Raw genomic sequence first — 20,077 nt, forward strand, 5'->3', positions numbered from 1 at the left:
CGAGCAAGGAGCAGGATGTGGGACTCGAACCCAGGACACTGGGATCATGACCTGAGCCAAAGGCAGCTGCTTAACCAACTGAGCCACCCAGGCGTCCTGGCTTTCTGATTTCTTATAAAAGCAGGGCACTTGGGGGGCTTAGTTGGTTATGCGTCTGCCTTCGGCTCAGGGCATCCCAGGGTCCTGGGACTGAGCTCTCTGCTCAGCAGGGAGCCTGCTTCTCCCTTGCTCCCTGCTCATGCTTATGCATATGGGCTCTCTTTGAAATGAATAAAATCTGAAAAAATGAAAACAAAAAAAGAAAAATCCACCAACTAGAAACCTGTCTCTGTCCACATAGGAACTTCCATCCTCGTGTGTCGCCTCTGATGGGGCTCAGGGCTGACTGGGGATGAGAAACATCCTGGCCAGCCTCAGAGACAGCGATACAACTTACTGCTGTGGCCTCCTCACCCGTGGGAAGCAATATTCACCTGAACTGCAGGGTCGAAGGATCGGAGGTGGGGTTGGGGGGCTCAGGCCTAAACCAAAAGCAAGCAGTCCAGTTGAGCATACTGACATCTGCAAGGCAACAGGCTGTTGTAGCAGGGTCAGAAAACTTTTAAGACTTCCTTAGGGTTTTTGTTTCCTCTTTAGCCTCAAAAGAAAATGGATTGATCCTTAACGCGGAACTCTCTTCTCTGGTTGAGTCCTGGAATGACTAGCAATTGCTCAAATTCTGAGGCACTTAAAAAGGGATGCTGTTTGCGTTTGCAACAGGCACGAACTGGGCCTGTCCCAGGGTGACTGGGACATGGGTGTCTGGCTACATCCCCAATCCCCACAGCTAGAGTCGTTGCCACAACTGTGTGCCTCTACAGCGGCCCCCACACCGCCATCAGCAGGGGCTCTGTCTCAAGACCCCTGCCCCTCCATACCTGAGATCATGGATAGCACTAAACTCTCTCTATACAGTGTTTTTCCCTCTACATCCTCCCCCCACCGTGATAAAAGTTCAATTTCTAAAGACACGGTAAGAGATGAACAACAATAAAATAAAACCATTCTAAACATATACTGTTAATGAAAGTTACTTGAGTGTGGTCTCTCTCAAGACCTCTTACTGTCCTATATTCCTCTGATGATGGGAGCTGACCCAGCACCTACAGGAGGAGAGGTGAAGGGCGCAGGTGCAGTGTGACCTTGCTGTGAGCCTTCTCAGCAGAAGGACCATCTGGTTCCAGACTGTCGGCCACCAGTCACATGGGAGACCACTGTATTTACATTCTGACTGTCCCTGGGGTTGTCCAAAAAGGACCAAAGGGTGCCCAGAAATGCCTTCAGCTGATCATTCAAAGCCTGTTACTCTGGCAACAAAAGCATGAGCTCAGTTGGGAGGACTGCCCCTCACTGTGGTCTGCGCCAGCCTCCCAAATCAGGCGTGGTCATCGGCTTTGATGACACGCTTTCTGAACTGCACAAAACCTTCAAGGGAGCTAACAGGAGGGCAATGTTGAGTCCAGCAAGATGACCTAAGAAGCCTAAAGCTAGAGTCATGATTCAGTGTTCAACTGAGAGCCTTAGGAGAGTAAAAGGTAAAAGGTATGTTCAACCTGTCGGGACACATGGCCAGGCAGGTAGGAAGTGGGTCAGGCCGCCTCTGGTAAAGGACGTCACAAGTGCTGCTGAGTAACTCCAGAACTGGACTTGCCCACTCCAGGTATTTGGAACCTCTCACTGCAACCCTTCCCTGCACCTTCCCAGAATTTATAAGCATCTACAATCAGGATTACCCAACACCTTTTCCAAATAAGTTCTTCCATCTTTATTTTTGTAAAAAAAAACCAAAAAACAAAAAACCCAAAGAACAAAGTCACCACCAAGCACAGGACAACTTACCAGGCAAGTTCTTGATTCCCTCCCTCCTTCATGTCCCCCGTGCCTCATCAACAGTGTCAGGGAAGTAGTCAGCATGGTTAGCTTTTCTCCAAGGGAGTGTTACAAACAAGGGTTGGAGGGAGGGAGGGAGGGAAGGCTGGCTGGGTATTTCATCACTGAGAAGTTGCTTCCAACAGATTGTTTGAAATCACTTGTATGTTTGAAATGCAGGAAAGGAAGACCGTGCCATCAGAAATCATACCCCTCTTTCTGCAAAAGTCTCCCTCGAAGCAGCCTTTGGTTTGGGGGAGGGTCAGAATTGTGTTTTATGGGCCGGTGGGGGGGGGCACCTGGGTGGCTCACTCAGTTAAGTAGCCATCTCTTGATCTTAGCTCAGGTCTCAATCTCAGGGTTGTGAGTTCAAGACTTACTTACAAAAAACCCCCCAAAACAGTAACAAAAAAAACCCCTGTGTTTTTAAGGACCCAGACCAGTTTCAAAAACTTGCTCTGCGGTCCCAGAACAAAGACTAAGATAAATACACATGGCTTGTTAGGTTTATTCTACAGAAGGTCAGGGACTGCAGGTCTGGAGTCCTTGTTAGTGTACTTAGTGTTGGTGAGAAGCCTGGGCCCCAGCCTGGGACACTGAGGTCTTCTAAAGACAAAGCAGAGACACTGAGAGGCCTGTATCCCCCGTCGCCTTCCACTACATACGGAGGATGGGCAGGCGGTCCCAGCCACTGGCCTCCTTCCAGCCCCTGTGCATGCTGACTTGGGCCAAACCAGAGGGAACGATCCTGATTCCTTAGGAGTCTGACGAGCAGAGCAGAGCAAGCGTAGTCCCTTCTAGGCCGACTCCACAGAGGGCTCAGGCCTCGGGCTTGTGGGCCGCCCCACGCTGGGGGCCATGGCACGCGTGGTCTAGGCGTAGCCCCCAGCCATCTGACTGGTGGCCGCATTGCTGCCCACTCCCTGCCAGGCCTGGAAGCTGAAGAAAGCGCTCACTCCGTAGGCAATCATCACTAAACACGAAAAGAACTGGAAGAGGAAGAAGACACCAAAGCTGAGTTGGTGTGCAGCGTGGCAATGGGGGGAAGGGGTCAAGGTGGACAGATACGAGCACCAGACAGCCTCAGAAGGGCATATACAGTAAAACCTGGAGTAGTGCTCCCCACTTAACTAGAACAAGCTGCACTGGCAGCCACCCCAACTCCAATTAGCCACACACTCACTTCCCAAGTGTTTGTAGGGGTGCCGACATTACATTCTTGTGGGGGAAACCATGGCTAACCATGCAGCAAGGTAGGTCAGACTGTGACACAGGCAACTGGACAGTGTGTTGAGAGTGACCAAGGGGTAGGAGCTCCTTCAGACAACATCAGGAATTTAGTTTTAAAAAGACAATGTTCAGGGTGCCTGGGTGGCTCAGTGGGTTGAAACCTCTGTCTTCAGCTCAGGTCATGATCCCAGGGTCCTGGGATCGAGCCCCACATCGGGCGCTCTGCTCAGCAGGGAGCCTGCTTCCCACCCATCCCCCTGCCTGCCTCTCTGTCTACTTGTGATCTCTGTCAAATAAATAAATAAAATATTAAAAAAAAAAAAAAGACAATGTTCATAAAGTACCCAAGAGGGGTACCTAAGTGGCTTAGTGGGTTAAGCCTCTGTCTTCAGCTCGGGTCATGATCCCAGAGTCCTGGGATTGAGCCCTGCATCGGGTTCCCTGCTCAGCAGAGAGCCTGCTTCTCCCTCTCCTTCTGCCTGCTGCTCCCCCTGCCTCTCTCTGTCAAATAAATAAGTAAAATCTTAAAAAAAAAAAAAAAAAGTATCCAAGGAATTCTCTGGAATCAGTTCATAGGTGGACTACACTGGCCCCTGCAGCCACATTCTGAAGCTGAGGAAACCCATGTACTGGTCTTGCTCCTGCCCAACCCTGGACTGCACCTTGGCGTGTTCATGTCACTGAGCCTCAGTTTCCTTGTCTGTCCAGAGGAACTGGTAGTCCCTCACTGTGGAAGTCAAGGGATCCTGTGAGGTAATGTCTGCACAGGGCCCCGTGGACTGAAGCGTGACAGGTGTGGACAGGGTTGCTGGTATGCCACTGGCTGCTTGATATGAAGCCCAAGTCGGGGCTTCCTGAGAGAGCTGTAAATCCCCCCAAATGGTTTAAACCAAAAGGTATTGTGTGGGCCTTTTAAGACGGGTGGGCAGTTTTTAACAGATTCTCCAAGGGGGCACACGGACTGTAAATCGGTACGAAGCACCTGTGTGCCAGAAAAGTTCAACAGTGAACCCAAAACTCCCATTTACCACTGAAAGTATTTTCAAGTGTTGCAGTTCCTTGAGGTTTACTTCTAACTGTGGAGGACAAACCTGCACGTCCCTGAGCCCCTCCTGAGAAGGAGGTCCCTTGGAGGTGGCAGATGCTGGCCTCAAACCAGGGGGTGGTGGAAGCCCAGAGGCACAGACTTGGTTTGACCCACCCCTCCCCCATCACTGCCAAGGGCACCCCCGGGGACCCATACTCACAGAGGCGGCCGCACGCTGGTTATAAGGCCGGGTGCCCTTCAGGGACGTCAGCTCCACGGCGGCAGAGCAGGTGATGAAGGCCGTGATGTAGAGAACAGTGGCGCCCATGTTGAATATCATTAACTAGGGGGTGGGGGGAGGGGAGAACAAGCTAAAGATGGCAGACTCTTTCAGTTGCCCCTGGCACACCCCTTTAATATCCAGAACAGGGGCCGGGGGCTCAAGGACGGGGACGGATACGTGGGTCTTTCCCACTATACTCCTCAGGGTGGCAGTCCACATGGGGTCAACCCAGAGGCCATCCAAGCGGGGAGCATAAACACACATAAGGCTGAGAGGGGAGGGGAAATGATGGGAAGGCCTAAAGTGATCTGGTCAGGGGAGGGGCAGTGACAGCCCCACAAGGCAAAACTCCATTCCCAATGGCAGGAGACCAAATGAAGGCCATCTCTGAGAGCACCAGCTGAAGAATTCCAGGGCCATGTTCTTCCATGCAAGCTTGGCCCCCATTCATGGCACTGTGGGCCCTGGTCCTGAGGCTGGCCCTGGGAAGACCTCCCATCCCTCTCTGCCCCGCCATGGGGGAATATCTGTCTGCCTTTTGGCCACATCCTAGACTGAAGGCCGCCATGTCAAATGCCAGAGTGAGGACCCAGCTGGATTCTGGGGCTGACTGGCAGAAGGGACGCTCGGCTGACATTCAGGCCCGAGTCCCATTTCCCCAACACTTGGCCCCTGGAGCCCATAAACAGTCTTAGCAGAGACTGCAAACTGGTGGCCCTCAGGCACATTTGGTTCAACCTATAGATTTAAAAAAAAAAAATTATCAACATTCTAAAATGAGATTTTTTTTAAAGCTTTTTTTTTTAAAGATTTCATTTATCTGAGAGAGAGAGAGAGAAAGATAGTGAGAGAGCGCATGAGCAGGGAAGAGAGGGAGAAGCAGGGAGCCCGACGTGGGGCTTGATCCCAGAACCCCAAGATCATGACCTGAGCTGAAGGGAGATGCTTAACCGACTGAGCCACCCAGGTGCCCCGAAAATGAGATTTCATATGAAAATCCAAAGAGCTCATATAAAACTTTCAATCTTAAAATATCAAGATTTGGTACCAAGGGGCCTGCACTCGCACTGACAGTAGGAGGTGGGTCCCTACAGATGGACGGGTACAGGTTCTCCAGAACCCCTCCTCAACCTACATCACTCACTCACCTTGCCCAGGTCCGGTAGGGAGCTTGTAGTCCCCATCCCAGAAAATGCCAATCTGACAATCCCAATCCAGTCGTCTCCAGATGCAGCCAAGCTTTATCTGCCAATAGGCCCAGCAGCCAAAGAGACACTGCCCTGCTATCTTGGCCGAGGAAAGGAGCCTCTTTCCAACAAGAGCTGTGGCCGAAGCCCCAGGTCTGTGCTCAGAGACACTGAGGTCCCCGCCATCTTGGGAGATTTCTTTCTTCAAGGCTCCTAGGACGTGGCCATGACCGAGACTGGACCCTAGCCAGGAAGTCCGGCCATCCCCTCCTCAGCCCAGGATCTTCCCTGCAAGCCCAGCGGCCACCACAAACACTGCCTGGCTCCTGCCAGTGATGTCAAGATCTAACAAACCCGTTCTGTCTTGAGGATGACTCACGTTTCCTCAGTTTAAACAGTCATTGAATTCCACACAATGCCGCCTAGTCCCAGCCTTGCTTGTCTTACAATCATGTGCCTCTCTTGCCTCGCCGCTCACTGAAAGCCTCAGACCCCAGCTGCAGGGGTTTTCCAGGTCAGAGAAAAAAGCCCAGCAAGCTTTCTGTGTCTGGCCGGGGAACTTCCTATGGCCGCTCTCAGCTCTGTGTCCCGAGAAGACTGACCTGGACAAAGCGGGGCGGCCACCCTCTCCCGAGCTGTTGGGGCCTTATTCTGGGTAATTCCTGATAGTCTGGCTGAGGGCTGGGAGAGTCTTGACAGACCTCCTGAAACACAGGTTCAAATCCCAACTGCCCCCACAAAACAGAAAAACACTTTCAAGATTCCAAATGCAGGAGGCTCTCCATTCGAGAGCCCGCACAGGGACACCTGGGTTGCTCAGTGGTTAAGCGTCTGCCTTTGGCTCCAATCATGATCCCGGGGTCCTAGGATCGAGCCCCATGTCCGGCTGCCTGCTCAGCAGGGAGTCTCCTTCACCCTGTCCCTCTCCCTCTGCCTGCTGCTCCTCCAGCTTGTGCTCTCTCTCTCTCAAATAAACAAATAATATCTTTAAAAAAAAAAAAAATAGAGAGAGAGAGAGCGCGCGCCTCACTTCTCCCTTCTCTGAAGAAAGCCAAGTCTATGTCCTCCTGAATTTGTGGCCATGGATCCTCCCTCCCCCACTCAGCTCTATAGCTGGCTGAGGGCCAACCCCCACCACCCACATCTCAGGCAGGGAAGGTGCCTCTGTCACAGCTCCTCCCAGAGGCAGAGGGGTCAGCCTTGAGGCACCCCCCCCACAACGCCGTGCTCCCACCCGGACTCACCACCAGTGGCCAGGGCACCATGTACATTTTCATGTGCAGCTGAAACAGGTAGAGGATGAAGAAGACGATTGTCACCAGCCAGAGGAAGACAGCCACGAACATGACCCAGCCGTAGGCCGGGTACAGGTGGTATGGGGTGTCGGCAATCAGGGCCCACACCAGCAGCCCCAGCACCTGGAGGGACGAGACAGGGCCAAGAGTCCCCCAGAGCCCCCAACACTCCGGCCGGAGGCCACGTGGCTCGCTCTGCAGGACACATTTCTCATTTAGTCAAAGAAACATTTATTTGGCTCCTACTGCATACCAGGTAAGGGAGCTACCCTTGCCTGGTAACTCCTCCTTTCAGATCTCAGTTGAAACGTTGCACACCATAGGACACTTTCCCCCTGGTCCTCCAGTCTGGCTTCTAGAACACTTCTTTTGTGCCCTCCTGGCCCCCCAGGCACCCACCACCCAGGACCAGACTCTGTTTCCTTCCCCTGACTTTTGAGTTCCTTGAGGGCAGGACAATGACTGTCTCACAGCTGCATCCAGACAGTCAGCACACCTCCCATGGCGCCATCCTGGCCTCCTCCATGGCTTTCACCCCCTTCCTTGCTGCCCAAGATCCCCGAGGCTGAGGCACCCTCCCTTCTCCACAACGGCACGCTCTGCAATCTCTGGAGCTAGGCATGATTCAGCGCTAGCGCGGAGGCAGGGAGGGTCTAATGGGGGGCTCTGGAGAAAGGCTCCCTTGCTGACAAAGATGCACCAAGACAACTGTCCCTCTTCTTTCTTGGATGGCATCCAGGCATTGTGGCAGCAAGGCTCACGGGGACCCTGCCACAGCTGGAGAATGAGCTAACCATCAGACAGATCAGAGAGAAATGGCTCAAGAGCCAAATCCATCTCTGGCTGCTGGTTCTGGAAACAAAAAGGCCCCTTGGCCAAAAGCTCCTATACCAGCCCCCGGAGAGCTGGTGCTCACCAGCGAGCACAGCCAGCACTGGGAACCTGCTGCGCGCTCCCACCCCAGCGCCCTGCCAAGGACTGAAGGCATGTTGCGTACCCATTCCCCTACATGTGAGGGGTCAGGACAGGAATGACCTTAGCTGAGTCCAGAAATCTGTAGGACAATGCTCCTTTCTCCTCATCCTGCCCCTCCTGCCCTAGAGGCCAGGAGCGGTGTGGTTGACTTTTCCTCCCAGTGGGAGGTGGAGCCCTGGAGCCTGAAAGCCAACAGCGGGGCTTTAATCCTGCCCATGCTGTTGGACCCTGGGCAAGCTCCTTTCCCTCTCTGTGCAGCTCCCGGGGAACAACTCCAGTCTCCCCACCAGAATGCAGGTACCGTGAGGAGTCCGAGTTTGGTCACTGCTGTATCTCCAGGGCCCAGAGGTACCTGGTCAGTAGATGTGTGTGCAGAACTAACAAGCCTCGGTTTCCTTATCCATGAAATGGGGGTCAGAAACCTGCCCAGCACAGGAAGCAGGGGTGAACCGGTGATGTGCTCCTGGCCTTGCCCCCCTCCACCCACCAGAGATGGGCTGGCAGTGGCCTGGATGGCCCAATTTAGGGGTGAGGAAGGCGGCAGGGCCTTGCCTGCAGGCACGCAAGTAAGTGACAGAGCTGTTACCAGCGAGGACCCAGAGCTGGGGTGTCTCAGCACAGCACCCCCAGGTTTACCACCCATCCTCAGGCACCCTGCCTGAGAACGACATATGAGGGCGGCCAAGAGCCCCCAGAGCTGGGTGAGGCCACTGCTCTGAAGGAGAACCCCCCCCACCACCACCAACACAGCTCGTTGCAGGACTCTCCCAGGTAAGAACCAGACTCGTCAGGGACAATCATCCTTCCACGTCAAGCGGGGTCCTGATGGGCCCCCAGGCCAATGTGCTACTGCTTCAACCACCAGAAAAGGAAGTCAGAAAATGCACTGAACTGAAAATCAAGACAAGACCAATCTGGCTTCAGCCAACGTGTACCTACCACTTACTGGTACGATTACTCCTTGAACGCCACCGAACGCCCTCCGGGTCCATGCCGGGCCTCAGGTAAGCCACTCCCTGTTTGGTTCACAGTTTCCCCATGACCCCCTCACTGGTGTGTACTATATATTTCCCCCATTTTTCAAATAGAAACTCAGAGGGAAATATCTGCAGCTGCCCATGGGTCCCCCCAGGGTTGGGGGTAGGGCAGGGCAGGATTTGAACCCAGCTCTGACCTTCTCTGGAACCCAGGCTACTGAGAGTTACTGATGAGGACACCTGAGCTTTCCCCTGGCTCTGCCCTGCCCTCCAGCCCAGCCCTGGTTTCCAGATCAGCAAGCACAGCCTCTGAGAGATAAAGCCGCCAGATAAGCAGCGGGAATTTCTGGGGTTCCTCCTGGCTTTCCTAACCTGGCCCTGTGCCCTGGGAGCCGCCTCGGTTTCTGCCCTCAAAGAAGGAAAGGGCCACTCTTCCCTTGGAACCAGAGAGACTGGTTTTTCCTGTCCACTCTCCCCCGGCCCCAGGAATCTGAATGGCGCACCCCAGCCCAGGGCCCCAGGGAGACCCCACTCAGGACAGGGAGGCCCCACATTTGCCAACCCTTCTGCTAGCCTGACAGCCGCATCCCCCCTCTGGCCAAAGACCCCTCCTGTAGCTGGAAGAAGGGGCCAGAGGACTTGTCCTGTGGTCTACTGGACAAGAGTAAACCCCACTTTTCAGAGGGAAGGGGACAGGAGTAGGTAGCCGAGGGTAGAGAGCAAAGGAGGGCCACCTGTCTCCAGGGTGTGATCCAAGCCCCTCTGTCCAGGATAGTCACCTTGCAGCTCGGGTGCCCCTCTCTGGGACCATTCATTCAACAAGTATCTATCGAACACCTACTACTGTGTGAGCCAAACAGACAAAACACCTGCTCTCCCAGAGCTCCCCTCTATGGAGGGGACCCAGATAAAAGCCCAGTGCATTGATGAATGTGGGCAAGCAAGCCATAGGGCAAGGGTTAAGTGCTATGGGAAAACTGCAGCTGAGCAGGAACGGGCAGTGCGGTCATTTGCAATTTCAGATAAGAGGCCAAGAAAGATCTCACTGGGAAGGTGACTTGTGAGCAGCGGGAACAGCAAGGATTGGCCAGGAGAGAGGCACGGACCAGATTCTCTTTCAGAGCCTCCAGAAGGAACCAACTATGTCAATATCTCGATTTCGAAATTCTAGCCTCCAGGACTGTGAGACAACAGATTTCTATTGTCTGAAGCAGCCCAGTTTATGGTATTTTTGTGATGGCAGCCCCAGGAAACCAACACATCTTTCTTAGCTACTCTTTGACAGCCGACGGATGTCACGATCTGACCTAACTGTGATACTGACATCAGTTCTGATGGAGGGCTGGCCTACTACCTCCCTGGGTTCAGGCTCTGGCCCTAACAACTTACCAGCTATGTGACCCGGGGCAAGTTGCTGGACCTCTCTGTGCCTTAGTGTCCTCATCCTCCAAATGTACCTACCTCAGGGGGTAGTTCTGAGATTAAAGAAAGTAGTAAATGTAAGGGACTTAGATCAACACGTTCCACTGTCATTATCCACCTGAGAGGCTGGACTATGGGTTTTCCAATCCATTCTTTGCCCATAATCCTGAAGTAGAAGTAATTGTGTGTGCAGTTTCCAGGGGTGTGAGGCCTCACTGAGATAAAGGACGCATCTGAACTTAAACACCAGGCATGATGCCTGGCAGCTCAGGGCCCCATGCCAGTGTGGGCCCCACTCGTCTTTCAGATAAGGCAGCCGGGCTTATCTGAAGGGCAGACCCCAGAAGGGGAGCCCTGCCCGGCCCTAGAATGCCTCCTGGAAGCGCACTCCTTCTGTTCCTCACAGGCTGAGGGGTTCTGGGGAGAACCCTTTATCCTCAGACCTCAGTATGCCCCTCAGGACAATGGGACCAGGGAGGTTCCACTTAGTGCTCTCCAAGGCTCCCTTCAGCCTGGGCCTGACACTCCTCCAACTACACACCTCCCGCAGCGGGGCCCAAAGCCCTCTCCCCCTGGTACTGGAGGGACCCCACCACCCCCAGCACTAAGCTAAGTCTTCTCCCACCCAAAGATGGTCACTCTTCTAATCCCTCTCCATTTCCTGGGCTGGGTCAGACCCTTGTGGATTTGCTGTTTGACCTTGGGAAAGTTACCCAAACTTTCTGATGTTTCTTTATCTGACATGTGAGAGGACTGGGCAGGTACACCCATCCCGGTCACCTCACAGGGGTGTCATTGCAGGTAAAATACTGTGAAGGAAAACGTCAACAGCTGTAGTGGACGGGTGTGGTATGAGGGCTGTTGGGATCTCCGGGAGGGAGTCGAGAGGGGCTTACCTCCCAGAGTGGGGTGCCTCAAAGAGTGGCAGCACCTCAGAGCCTGGATGCTGACACTGGGGACTCAAACTCAGCCAAGGCAGGCAGGTCACAGAAATGGCCAAGGCCGTCCAGGCGGGAAGTGCGGAGCGGAGAGCAGCCTACTGGTGTCAGGGGAATGCAGCCTGGGGCAGCGAAGACTTCCAATTTTCCAAGAGACACTAGAAATCTGAATTCCTATGTGAAGTCTTCAGCTTTTTAAATGTTGGCAATGAACCCAAAGGTTTTGGAGATAATGTGAGGATGGGGCCCCACCCAAAAGCTGCCAGAACTCCCTTCGCTCCACTACACTATCCAGGAAACTGGGAGCCGGGGGCAACATGAGCCATTCTGGGGTTCCCCCTCACAGAGACACATCTGGGCAGCTGAGGACATGCTGAACTTGGCCTGGCCAGGCCCAGCCTCCAACCCTGCCCTGACCCTTCTTCCCACAGTGAAAGGGACTTTATGGGGACAAAAGCCACCCATTGTGTCACGAGAGACAAAGGCGCAGGGGACAGAGGCTCCAGGGCGCCTGGACTGGCCACAACACACCCACACACCGGCCCCTCCCTGTGCAGAGGTGGGGGGCTGGGGTGGGTGAGGGGGCAAGGAGACGGCTCCCTGGAATCCCTGCACCGTACACCCCAGCACTCGGGAGTCCTGGGGGCTGCCTCCCAGCTCCACCACTGGGGGCCACAGGTTTCACTCTTCTCAGCCTTCCTTTCACTCCAAGCTGTCATTTGGCCTCTCCCACCTGGGCAAGCAGGACAGGCCAACCCAGACCAACAGCAAAGGGCCAGGCTCACTGGGCTGCCAAGAAAACCAGCTCACTCCTCTCTGCCCACTATGCAGGTTCCCAGGGGCCATGGGGACCAGGGCAGCGCCCCTGCGGCTCTCTGAGACCGTCAATGAGCAGGAACTCATTGAGTTTCAGCATCAACCAATCACCAGCTGGCAAGGAGCGACCAACACCTGGCCCTGCCACATGTACGAAATAGCGTCCACCCACCATCCGTGGATAGCTTTGCAGCCTCTTTTTTTTTTTTTTTTTTAAGATTTTATTTATTTATTTGACAGAGATCACAAGCAGGCAGAGAGAGAGAGAGGAGGAAGCAGGCTCCCTGCTGAGCAGAGAGCCCGATGCGGGGCTTGATCCAAGGACCCTGGGATCATGACCTGAGCCGAAGGCAGAGGCTTTAACCCACTGAGCCACCCAGGCACCCCGCAGCCTCTTTCCATGTACACCTAGTTAAGCAACCACCCGAGGGCACCCAGCCCATAACACTGAATTCAAGGCCATGCTTGCTGCTGTGTGTTCATGGGAGAGTGTCTTCCCCAGTCAGGGCCTGAGGGGCCCTCAAGGGCCGCCTTTGCAGTTCTGTCACAAGCACAAACTACCTGTACTATATTTTTACTCTGTATTTTCATGTATTTGGAAGATTTTTAAAGAAGATATTTCACTTATTTTTGAAATACGTAATCTGTATGACATGGCATGTTACAAAATGGTATTTTTAGCACGTCTCCCTCCTCCCCTGATACTCAGTTTCTTCCCCAGGGGCAAACAAGAGGGGTCTCTTAGGTATCTCTCCAGGAACTGTGCATGCACGCACACCCGCACACCCTCTTTAAACAGGTGCATCTCTATATATTCTCTCTTCCTCCCATACACACAATAGTATTCTACACACAGTTTTGCACCTTGCCTTTTCCACTTAGCTATACAGCCTGGAGACTGTCCGTCATTACAGAGAGCTGCCCTCCTATTTTCTCCGAGGGGTAAGACGTTAACTTTTCACGAACTGCAAGATATGCCACTGTACACATGTGTCATAATTTACTATAACAGATTGTGTCAATTATGTTTCTATTAAAAAATAAATAAGGGGCACCAGGGTGGCTCAGTCGGTTAAGCATCTGCTTGGGCTCAGGTCATGACCCTAGGGTCCTAGGATCAAGTCCCGCATCGGCCTCTCTGCTCAGCGGGGAGCCGGCTTCTCCCTCTGTTTGTGCTCTCTCTCTCTGACAAAATAAATTTTAAAAAATCTTTAAAAATAAATAAGTAAAATGCCAATGAGAAATTAAAAAAAAACAACAACAACAGTGGCACCTGGGTGGCTCAGCAGATTAAGCCTCTGTCTTTGGCTCGGGTCATGATCCCAGGGTCCTGGGATTGAGCCCCGCATCCGCCTCTCTGCTCAGTGGGGAGCCTGCTTCCCCCTCTCTCTCTGCCTGCTTCTCTGCCTATTTGTGACCTCTCTCTCTGTCAAATAAATGAATAAAATCTTTAAAAAAAAAAGTAAAGAGGGACGCCTGGGTGGCTCAGTTGGTTAAGCGGCTGCCTTTGGCTCAGATCATGATCCCAGCGTCCTGGGATCGAGTCCCACATCAGGTTCCTTGCTCAGCAGGGAGCCTGCTTCTCCCTCTGCCTCTGCCTGCCACTCTGTCTGCCTGTGCGCACTCTCTCTGACAAATAAATAAATAAAATCTTTAAAAAAAAAATAAATAAAAATTAAAAAAAAGAAAGAAACAGAAGTCCGTGTGGCATAAAAAAACACCACGAGCAAAGTCAAAAACAACACTAAGAAAAAAACATTTGCAAATCATCTGGAGGTCCTAATAACTGGTAAGACAGACTTAAGACTCCACAGAATGGAGAAAGAGGACAAACAGATGACAAATACAAACAGCTCTCCAACACGTTTTTCCAAGGCCAACCTCACTCATAAGAGAACTAGAAAACGCTACTACCTCGAGTGATGGCGGCGGGGCGGGGGGAGGTCCTGATTGACCAGGCTGATGACCCCTCCGGAGGGAGTTTGGCAAGCTCTATCAAAATCACGAACACTCAGACCCATGGCCAGCAGTCCCGCTTCTGGAAATGTACTGGACAGATGCACTCAGTGGCTTGTGTGTGCTCATTCACTGCAACAGGGTGCAAAACAGCAGGAGTGGGAACCCCAGGTGTCTGTCCACAAAGGGATGGGCCCCACGAGTCCCAAGGCAGCAGGTAATGGACCGCTGCAAAGCCCTAAGCCAGCCATCGCACTCCATGCACGGAGAGCAGACCACAAGACATTTTCTATATGAAAAAGGAGCAGACACAGAAGGATGTGCATGGAAAGACTGTACTCCTTGGGTTAAGTGGGGAGAGGTGGGACTCTCCCGCCAAGCATGTGCCTCTCTCAAGAGTCTGAAATGGAATCTGGGAAACCAGGGTGGGTATGGGCGGGGCGACTCTAACTGAAAGGGACAAAGATTTTTCAGCCTGCTCTTTCCCAGACCGTTTTATTCTGAACCGTAGTAAATATATTACCTATTAAAGAAATTCAGAACGGGAAGGATTAGAGAAAGAAAACACCCAGCACAGTACATGCTGTCAAGGGGGAAAAGCACTGCAGGGCACATGCACAGAGTGTTCCCACCTGTGGTTTTTAAAGCGAGGACAGGGGTCACATGCAGAAAAATGCATAGACTCAGCGTGGAATGCTGCCTTCCTGCAGGCGGCTACCTCAGGGGACTGGTCCAGGGCTGGTCCAGGAGGAGAGAGATGACACTTGCATTAATTACCCTTTGTATTGTTGGACTGTTCTGCTGTGTGCCTGTGTGATTTTCTCAAGGAATACAATTTTTTTAAACGTGCCCATCAGGAGAGAAAGGGCTACGTGAACACCAGCTGACACCAGGACATGCCCTGAATCGGTTAAAAGGGAGGGACAATAACAGAAGGGATCTCAGGTGGCCTGGGTGTTAAGAAATGCAACTTAACAAAAAAAAAAAAAAAAAAAAGAAATGCAACTTACCGAACAAAGGAGAGGGCATAAAACCATCCCTGTATTTTTCACAATGCACAGGAAAAAGAACTGGCAACTCCCTACAGGGGTCCCCTTGGGGAGAGGGGCAAGCAATCCAAGAATAACTTTGGCCTTATCTGTAAAAGGTTTTCATTTTGTAAGGAGAATGTGTTCACATATTTATTCCAAACACTCAACTCCCTCCAGGCCACAACCAGTGGGGCGTGTGTGTGTGTGGAGATAACAAGACCAAGCACTGGTTTCCTCTGGGCATAGGAGGTGGACCAGCAAGCTTGCGGGGCCTGGCATTATGTACCCAGGAGACTGAACCCACATAGCTCAGGGCTAAAGAACACCCTGGGAGGCCCCAGCACTGCACTTCCAACAAGACCGAGCTCTGCTCACACCCTGGAAACCCCCACAATCTCCTCCGGGCAGCCTCTTGTTGGAGGACAGAGGGGACTTGCAGGCCTTGCCCTGACCCCCACCGGGAGAGGAAGGTGAAGTGCCTGCTGGGACTGGGGACAGAGCCAGGATTACCACAAGGAAGAACCTTCTAATACTCCCAAATACACAAGGATGGTGCTGGCAGCCTTGAGAGAGACTGAGCTCCCCGTTCCTGGAAGCAAGTAAGCTCGCGGGACCTCTGGGAGCAAGCATGAAGAACCCTATGATTCTACGGCTCTGTGAATCCTAACTGCCCGTCATTCCAACACACGCGGCACTAAGCCCTTTACAGCACCATATTCCACATTCCTCACTATTCCATAGTCACTATTTTACCAACAAGGAAACAGAAGCTCTAGGGTATTAGGGAAGGTGCAAGATCATACAGCCAGGAAGGGGCAGCCAGGATCTGAACCCAAGGCTCTCTGCTTTCAGGCCAGTGCTCCCACCAATACTCTGCATCACCCACGGGTCACTGTGATCTAGTGGTGGGTGAAGCTTCTGATATTTTGTTCAAAAACGGAAATGGTGTGGCCACCTCCAATTCCAAGAGGTCCAGCAAAAAAGGAAAGAAGGTGCCAAACACTGATTGCCCATTTATATGGGCTTCTATGCCCGAGGCCTCAGGGATGCCTTCTGACTGAAAGGCTTTTGGGCAAGCTATTCTAAGGTTTATCTGTTTGGAACCTCCTTCTTACGACTCCCTTCCTTATAACTAAACCCTTCAGAGCCCACTTCTGTCAGGAAGCCTTCCCTAGTGGCCCTGGCCCTGGATAAATCTCTCTCCCTGAAGGAGGTCTCCCTTCCTTCCCCTCCAAAGCACCCCAGGAATCTGTACCCCCTACCAAAAAAATTAAAAAAAAAACCCAGGAAGCATAGCTAGAGCCCCGCTTTGGATGTGAGTGCAAATTCTGACTGCCACTCTACCCTGTGTGACTTTATATACAAGTTCCTCACTCTTTGCTCATCAGTAAGCCCAGGTAAGATAATGCTTCTCCCCAGAGCTGTAAGGATCAGTTAACCACACCTTCCACAAGATTCCTTCCACCCCGTAGCCACACCCCTGCAACATCAAAACCTCCAGATTTTTTTCTTTTTTTTTTTTAAGATTTTATTTATTTATTTGACAGAGAGAGAGAGATCACAAGTAGGCAGAGAGGCAGGCAGAGAGAGAAGGGGAAGCAGGCTCTTGGGGCTCCCAGGATGCTGGGACCATGACCTGAGCCTAAGACAGAGGCTTTAACCCACTGAGCCACCCAGGCACCCCAAAACCTCCAGATTTTTAGGACCAAACGAGTTGTCTCTAGCTCAAACTTGCCTACTTGCTTTTTAGATGCTTATCTGCATAAATTCATCATGTTTCCCTTCTTGCCTAGGCTGCTAGGAAACTCGACAAAGAATCAACAGCCTTAAACTTGCTATAGATTCCTGGTACAATGATCTTTTTTGGGTCTCAAGTCAATACTTTCCCCTCCTACGCACACAACACGAACTTTTAGAAATATATGACTTTAACTCCTGTTGTACGTAGCTGAGTATCACATTCCACCTAATGTTCTTTCTGGAAGCAGATGGTGTGTGTGGGGGGGTGATAAATCATTAACACTTAAGTTGGTTCTTCAGGACCCATTTCAATACCAGACAAAGAGCACATTTCCTTCCCAAGAAGCTGGGAGCTCTTCTGCCCACCCCACCTTCCTCCTCCCACCACATCCTTTGAGAAACAAAGGAGAATTAGCTTTCATCTTCCCATTGACTGCCTCCTCCATGCAGCCTTCCCTGATCCCTTTGAGGAAGACCAAGAGTCTTGGTCCCTCAGACCAAGAGTAAGCAGGTGCTGGGCCTTTGGGGGCTGGGAAGGATGACCACTCCATCACACCCTCAAAAGCACAACACCCTGTGCCCTGTGGGAGCACAGCTGAGTGTGGTGATTAAGAGCATGGGCCAGAAAAGTCAGCCCACACAGGGCTTAGATACCAGTTCTATCACTCTTAGACCTTGGGCAAAGAACTGACCTCTGAGTCTCGGTTTCCTCACCTATAAAAAGGGGAGAATGGAGTATATAAAGCCCTTGCCAAGGAACCCAGAGCTTAGTTCACACCTGACTGGTGGGAGCTTTTTGCTTCTCAGCAGATGGTGGTGCCTGTTGGGGTAAAGCCCCCTAGGAAACCAGGAAGCTGTCCACTGGAACTGTCTGTGGCCAGAGAAACAGCTCAGGAAGCAGCTTCTCCCACACGTAGGTTGGTTAAGGCACTAAAAGGTGCAGGTCTTCAGAAGTCTAATAGGAGACCCTCATCCCCCCACCCCAGCTCCAAAAGCACTGCAGGGGGAGGGGGGCAAAGGAAGGCCACCTCACTCACACCCAGTCCCTCAGTGTCTGGACACCTAAGCAAGGCCTCCCCGCAAGGTGGCACACCCGGTGTAGACCCAGGGTTGAGTTCTGTGCAATGGGACACGAATATTCAGGACGGGGCTGCTGGGCCCACAGGGACTGCTAAATCAGAAACGGCAGCCTCTTCCCAAGGGATCTACCCAGGTCCCAGCAGGCAGAGCAGGGCCCTCTTACTCTCAACTCCAGTTCTCACTGTTCAAATGCGAAAGCAGCCCATGCTCAGGTCCCATCAAGCAGGAGCTAAGCCTAGGGCTCCATGAAACCACCCCCCACCCCCAGAGCCCAGCAGAGCTCTCTCCCTATCTCTCCCCATGGCACTCAAGGCCCTCAGCTTCTGACCACTTCAGAAACAAGGGCTTCAACTCTAGCTGTACCAACCCAATTCCTGCCAACTTCCTTTCCACTAGTCCATCCCCAAACCCTGGCTCCCACATCAGCCCCCCCCCCAACTCTGAACACCCTCTCCCTTCCTCTACCAGAGTTCAGTGAAATCAAAAGTTCCCTCTCCTTCAGGAACCTCCCAGGACTCCAAATTCATCTGCCTCTCCTCTGCCCCTTCAGCCCAGCCCTGAGGCTCCCTTCCCGCTCCCTGCCACCTTCTCAATGGTCCTGGAGTGCAGCATGCAAACCTGCCAATTTAAATCCGGCCCCATGGGACGTCTTACCCACCCTGAGAATCTCCAAAACAACTCTAGGAGAAGATTACAAATGTAGATTTCTGGGCTGCACTTCCTGAAATTCCAATTCCACATTTTTTCCAGGGGGTGGGGATTAAGACTCTACATTTTAAACCCTTCCAAGAGAGTCTGAGGCTGGTGTGGGGGCTGAGGGGCCAGAGACAGATCTGTGAAACCCTGAAACAGAGCTAGCACTGACCTAGGTGGAGACAGGTGCTGGGGAGGGGAAGGGGCACCATGTGTCTGTCAGACTACCCAGCCTCTCAGCCTTCCAACCAAACCAGGATCAGGCAGGATGGGGACGACGGACATGCCCTAAAAGAAAATGGATCCTGGCCCACCTCCAGTTCCACCTTAGTCCTCGGGACCCTCAGTTGCTGGGGAAGTCTCCCACAGGGGCAGCCACCCGGCTTCCTGACCCACCAGAGGGTACCGTGGGAAGAAACAGAAAACCGCCAGGCCTGAAACCAGTGTGTGGGGAGAGAGGTGTTCCCATCAGTCCGACTCTGCTGGGATCCGCACAGGGTCTGGGAGGCTTCGGAACCTTGCAAATGCCTCTGGTTTCCCACGAATCCCTCCCGTCCGCGCTAGGCGCGGTATCTCGGCCCCCTGGGGCCGGCCAAACCGGCTGGAACCCGGTGGGGCAACCAGTGGAAGCCAGAAAAGCCCGGTCCCCGCGCCAAGAGGCCAGGGGCAGCGCCTAAAGGTACGCGCCGGCACCGAGGTGCCCTCTCGCTTAGAAAAGGAGCGGCTGGGGCTCGGCCACGCGGAGCCCCTCGGAGTGGACTTTGCTTCACTCAGGCCGCGTGTCCTGGAGGGCTGGGGGCATTGCCCTGGCAGAGAGAGACAGAGAGAGACTGAGACAGAGAGGCTGGGTGACAGAGAGGCTGGGAGACAGAGCGAATTGGGCGCAGTGACTGTGCGTCTGTGAGCGCTCCTTTGTCTGGCCTCCAGTGACCACCTCGCGGGACGATGGGGCGCGCGCGAGTGGGCACTCTGAACACGGGTGCTCGCGGCGACGGCAACGGGGACGTGTCGAAGTGAGAGGGCTGAGGGTGGTCTTGGGGGCGTGCGTCCTGGAGGCGCCCGGGGGACAGGGGCGTCGCGGCGCGTCGGAGCCTAAGGTGAGGGAGGACTGGGAGCAAAGGAGGCAGCCCCGAGCCCTCCCGGCCCGGCCGCCCCCCCAGCCGGACCCCGCGGCCCCGCGCGCGCTCACCAGCTGCAGCAGCATGAGCGCACCGAGGCTGGAGCGCACAAAGCCCAGGTCCGGGCGCAGCGCGGAGACGGAGGCGCCGGCGCCCTGCGCGGGACTGCTGGTCCGCGTGCTCACTTTCGACGGGAACTCGGCCATGGCGGTTCCGCTCGCTTCCCGACGTCTCTCCGGCCGCCGCCGCCGCCCCTCCCCGCGGTGGGTGCTGGCTGCAGAGCCGCTCCTCCGCGGGGGCTCCCGCTCCCGAAGAGGCTCTCTGCGCGACGCGCGGCGTCGGGGCGGGGAGCTGCCAGCGGCCAGGTGCGGCCGAGCTCCGGCCCCGCCCCCACCGCGGGA

The 20,077-nt window shown here is 53.6% G+C and overlaps 1 protein-coding gene across 1 annotated transcript; it reads right to left on the bottom strand.

Moving 5' to 3' along the window:
* Positions 1 to 2,268: 2,268 nt before the first annotated feature.
* Positions 2,269 to 19,882, bottom strand: LOC111157413 (plasmolipin). The gene is made up of 4 exons (XM_022518795.1): positions 19,748 to 19,882; positions 6,880 to 7,053; positions 4,386 to 4,508; positions 2,269 to 2,897 (listed from the first exon to the last, which is right to left on the bottom strand). The coding sequence occupies exons 1-4, from the start codon at positions 19,880 to 19,882 to the stop codon at positions 2,781 to 2,783; spliced, it is 549 nt and encodes a 182-aa protein (XP_022374503.1). The 3' UTR covers positions 2,269 to 2,780.
* Between the last annotated feature and the right edge of the window lie 195 nt (positions 19,883 to 20,077).

Source organism: Enhydra lutris, unplaced genomic scaffold (genome assembly GCF_002288905.1).
Source record: "Enhydra lutris kenyoni isolate GAN:26980312 unplaced genomic scaffold, ASM228890v2 scaffoldscaffold54, whole genome shotgun sequence".
NCBI lineage: Eukaryota > Metazoa > Chordata > Mammalia > Carnivora > Mustelidae > Enhydra > Enhydra lutris.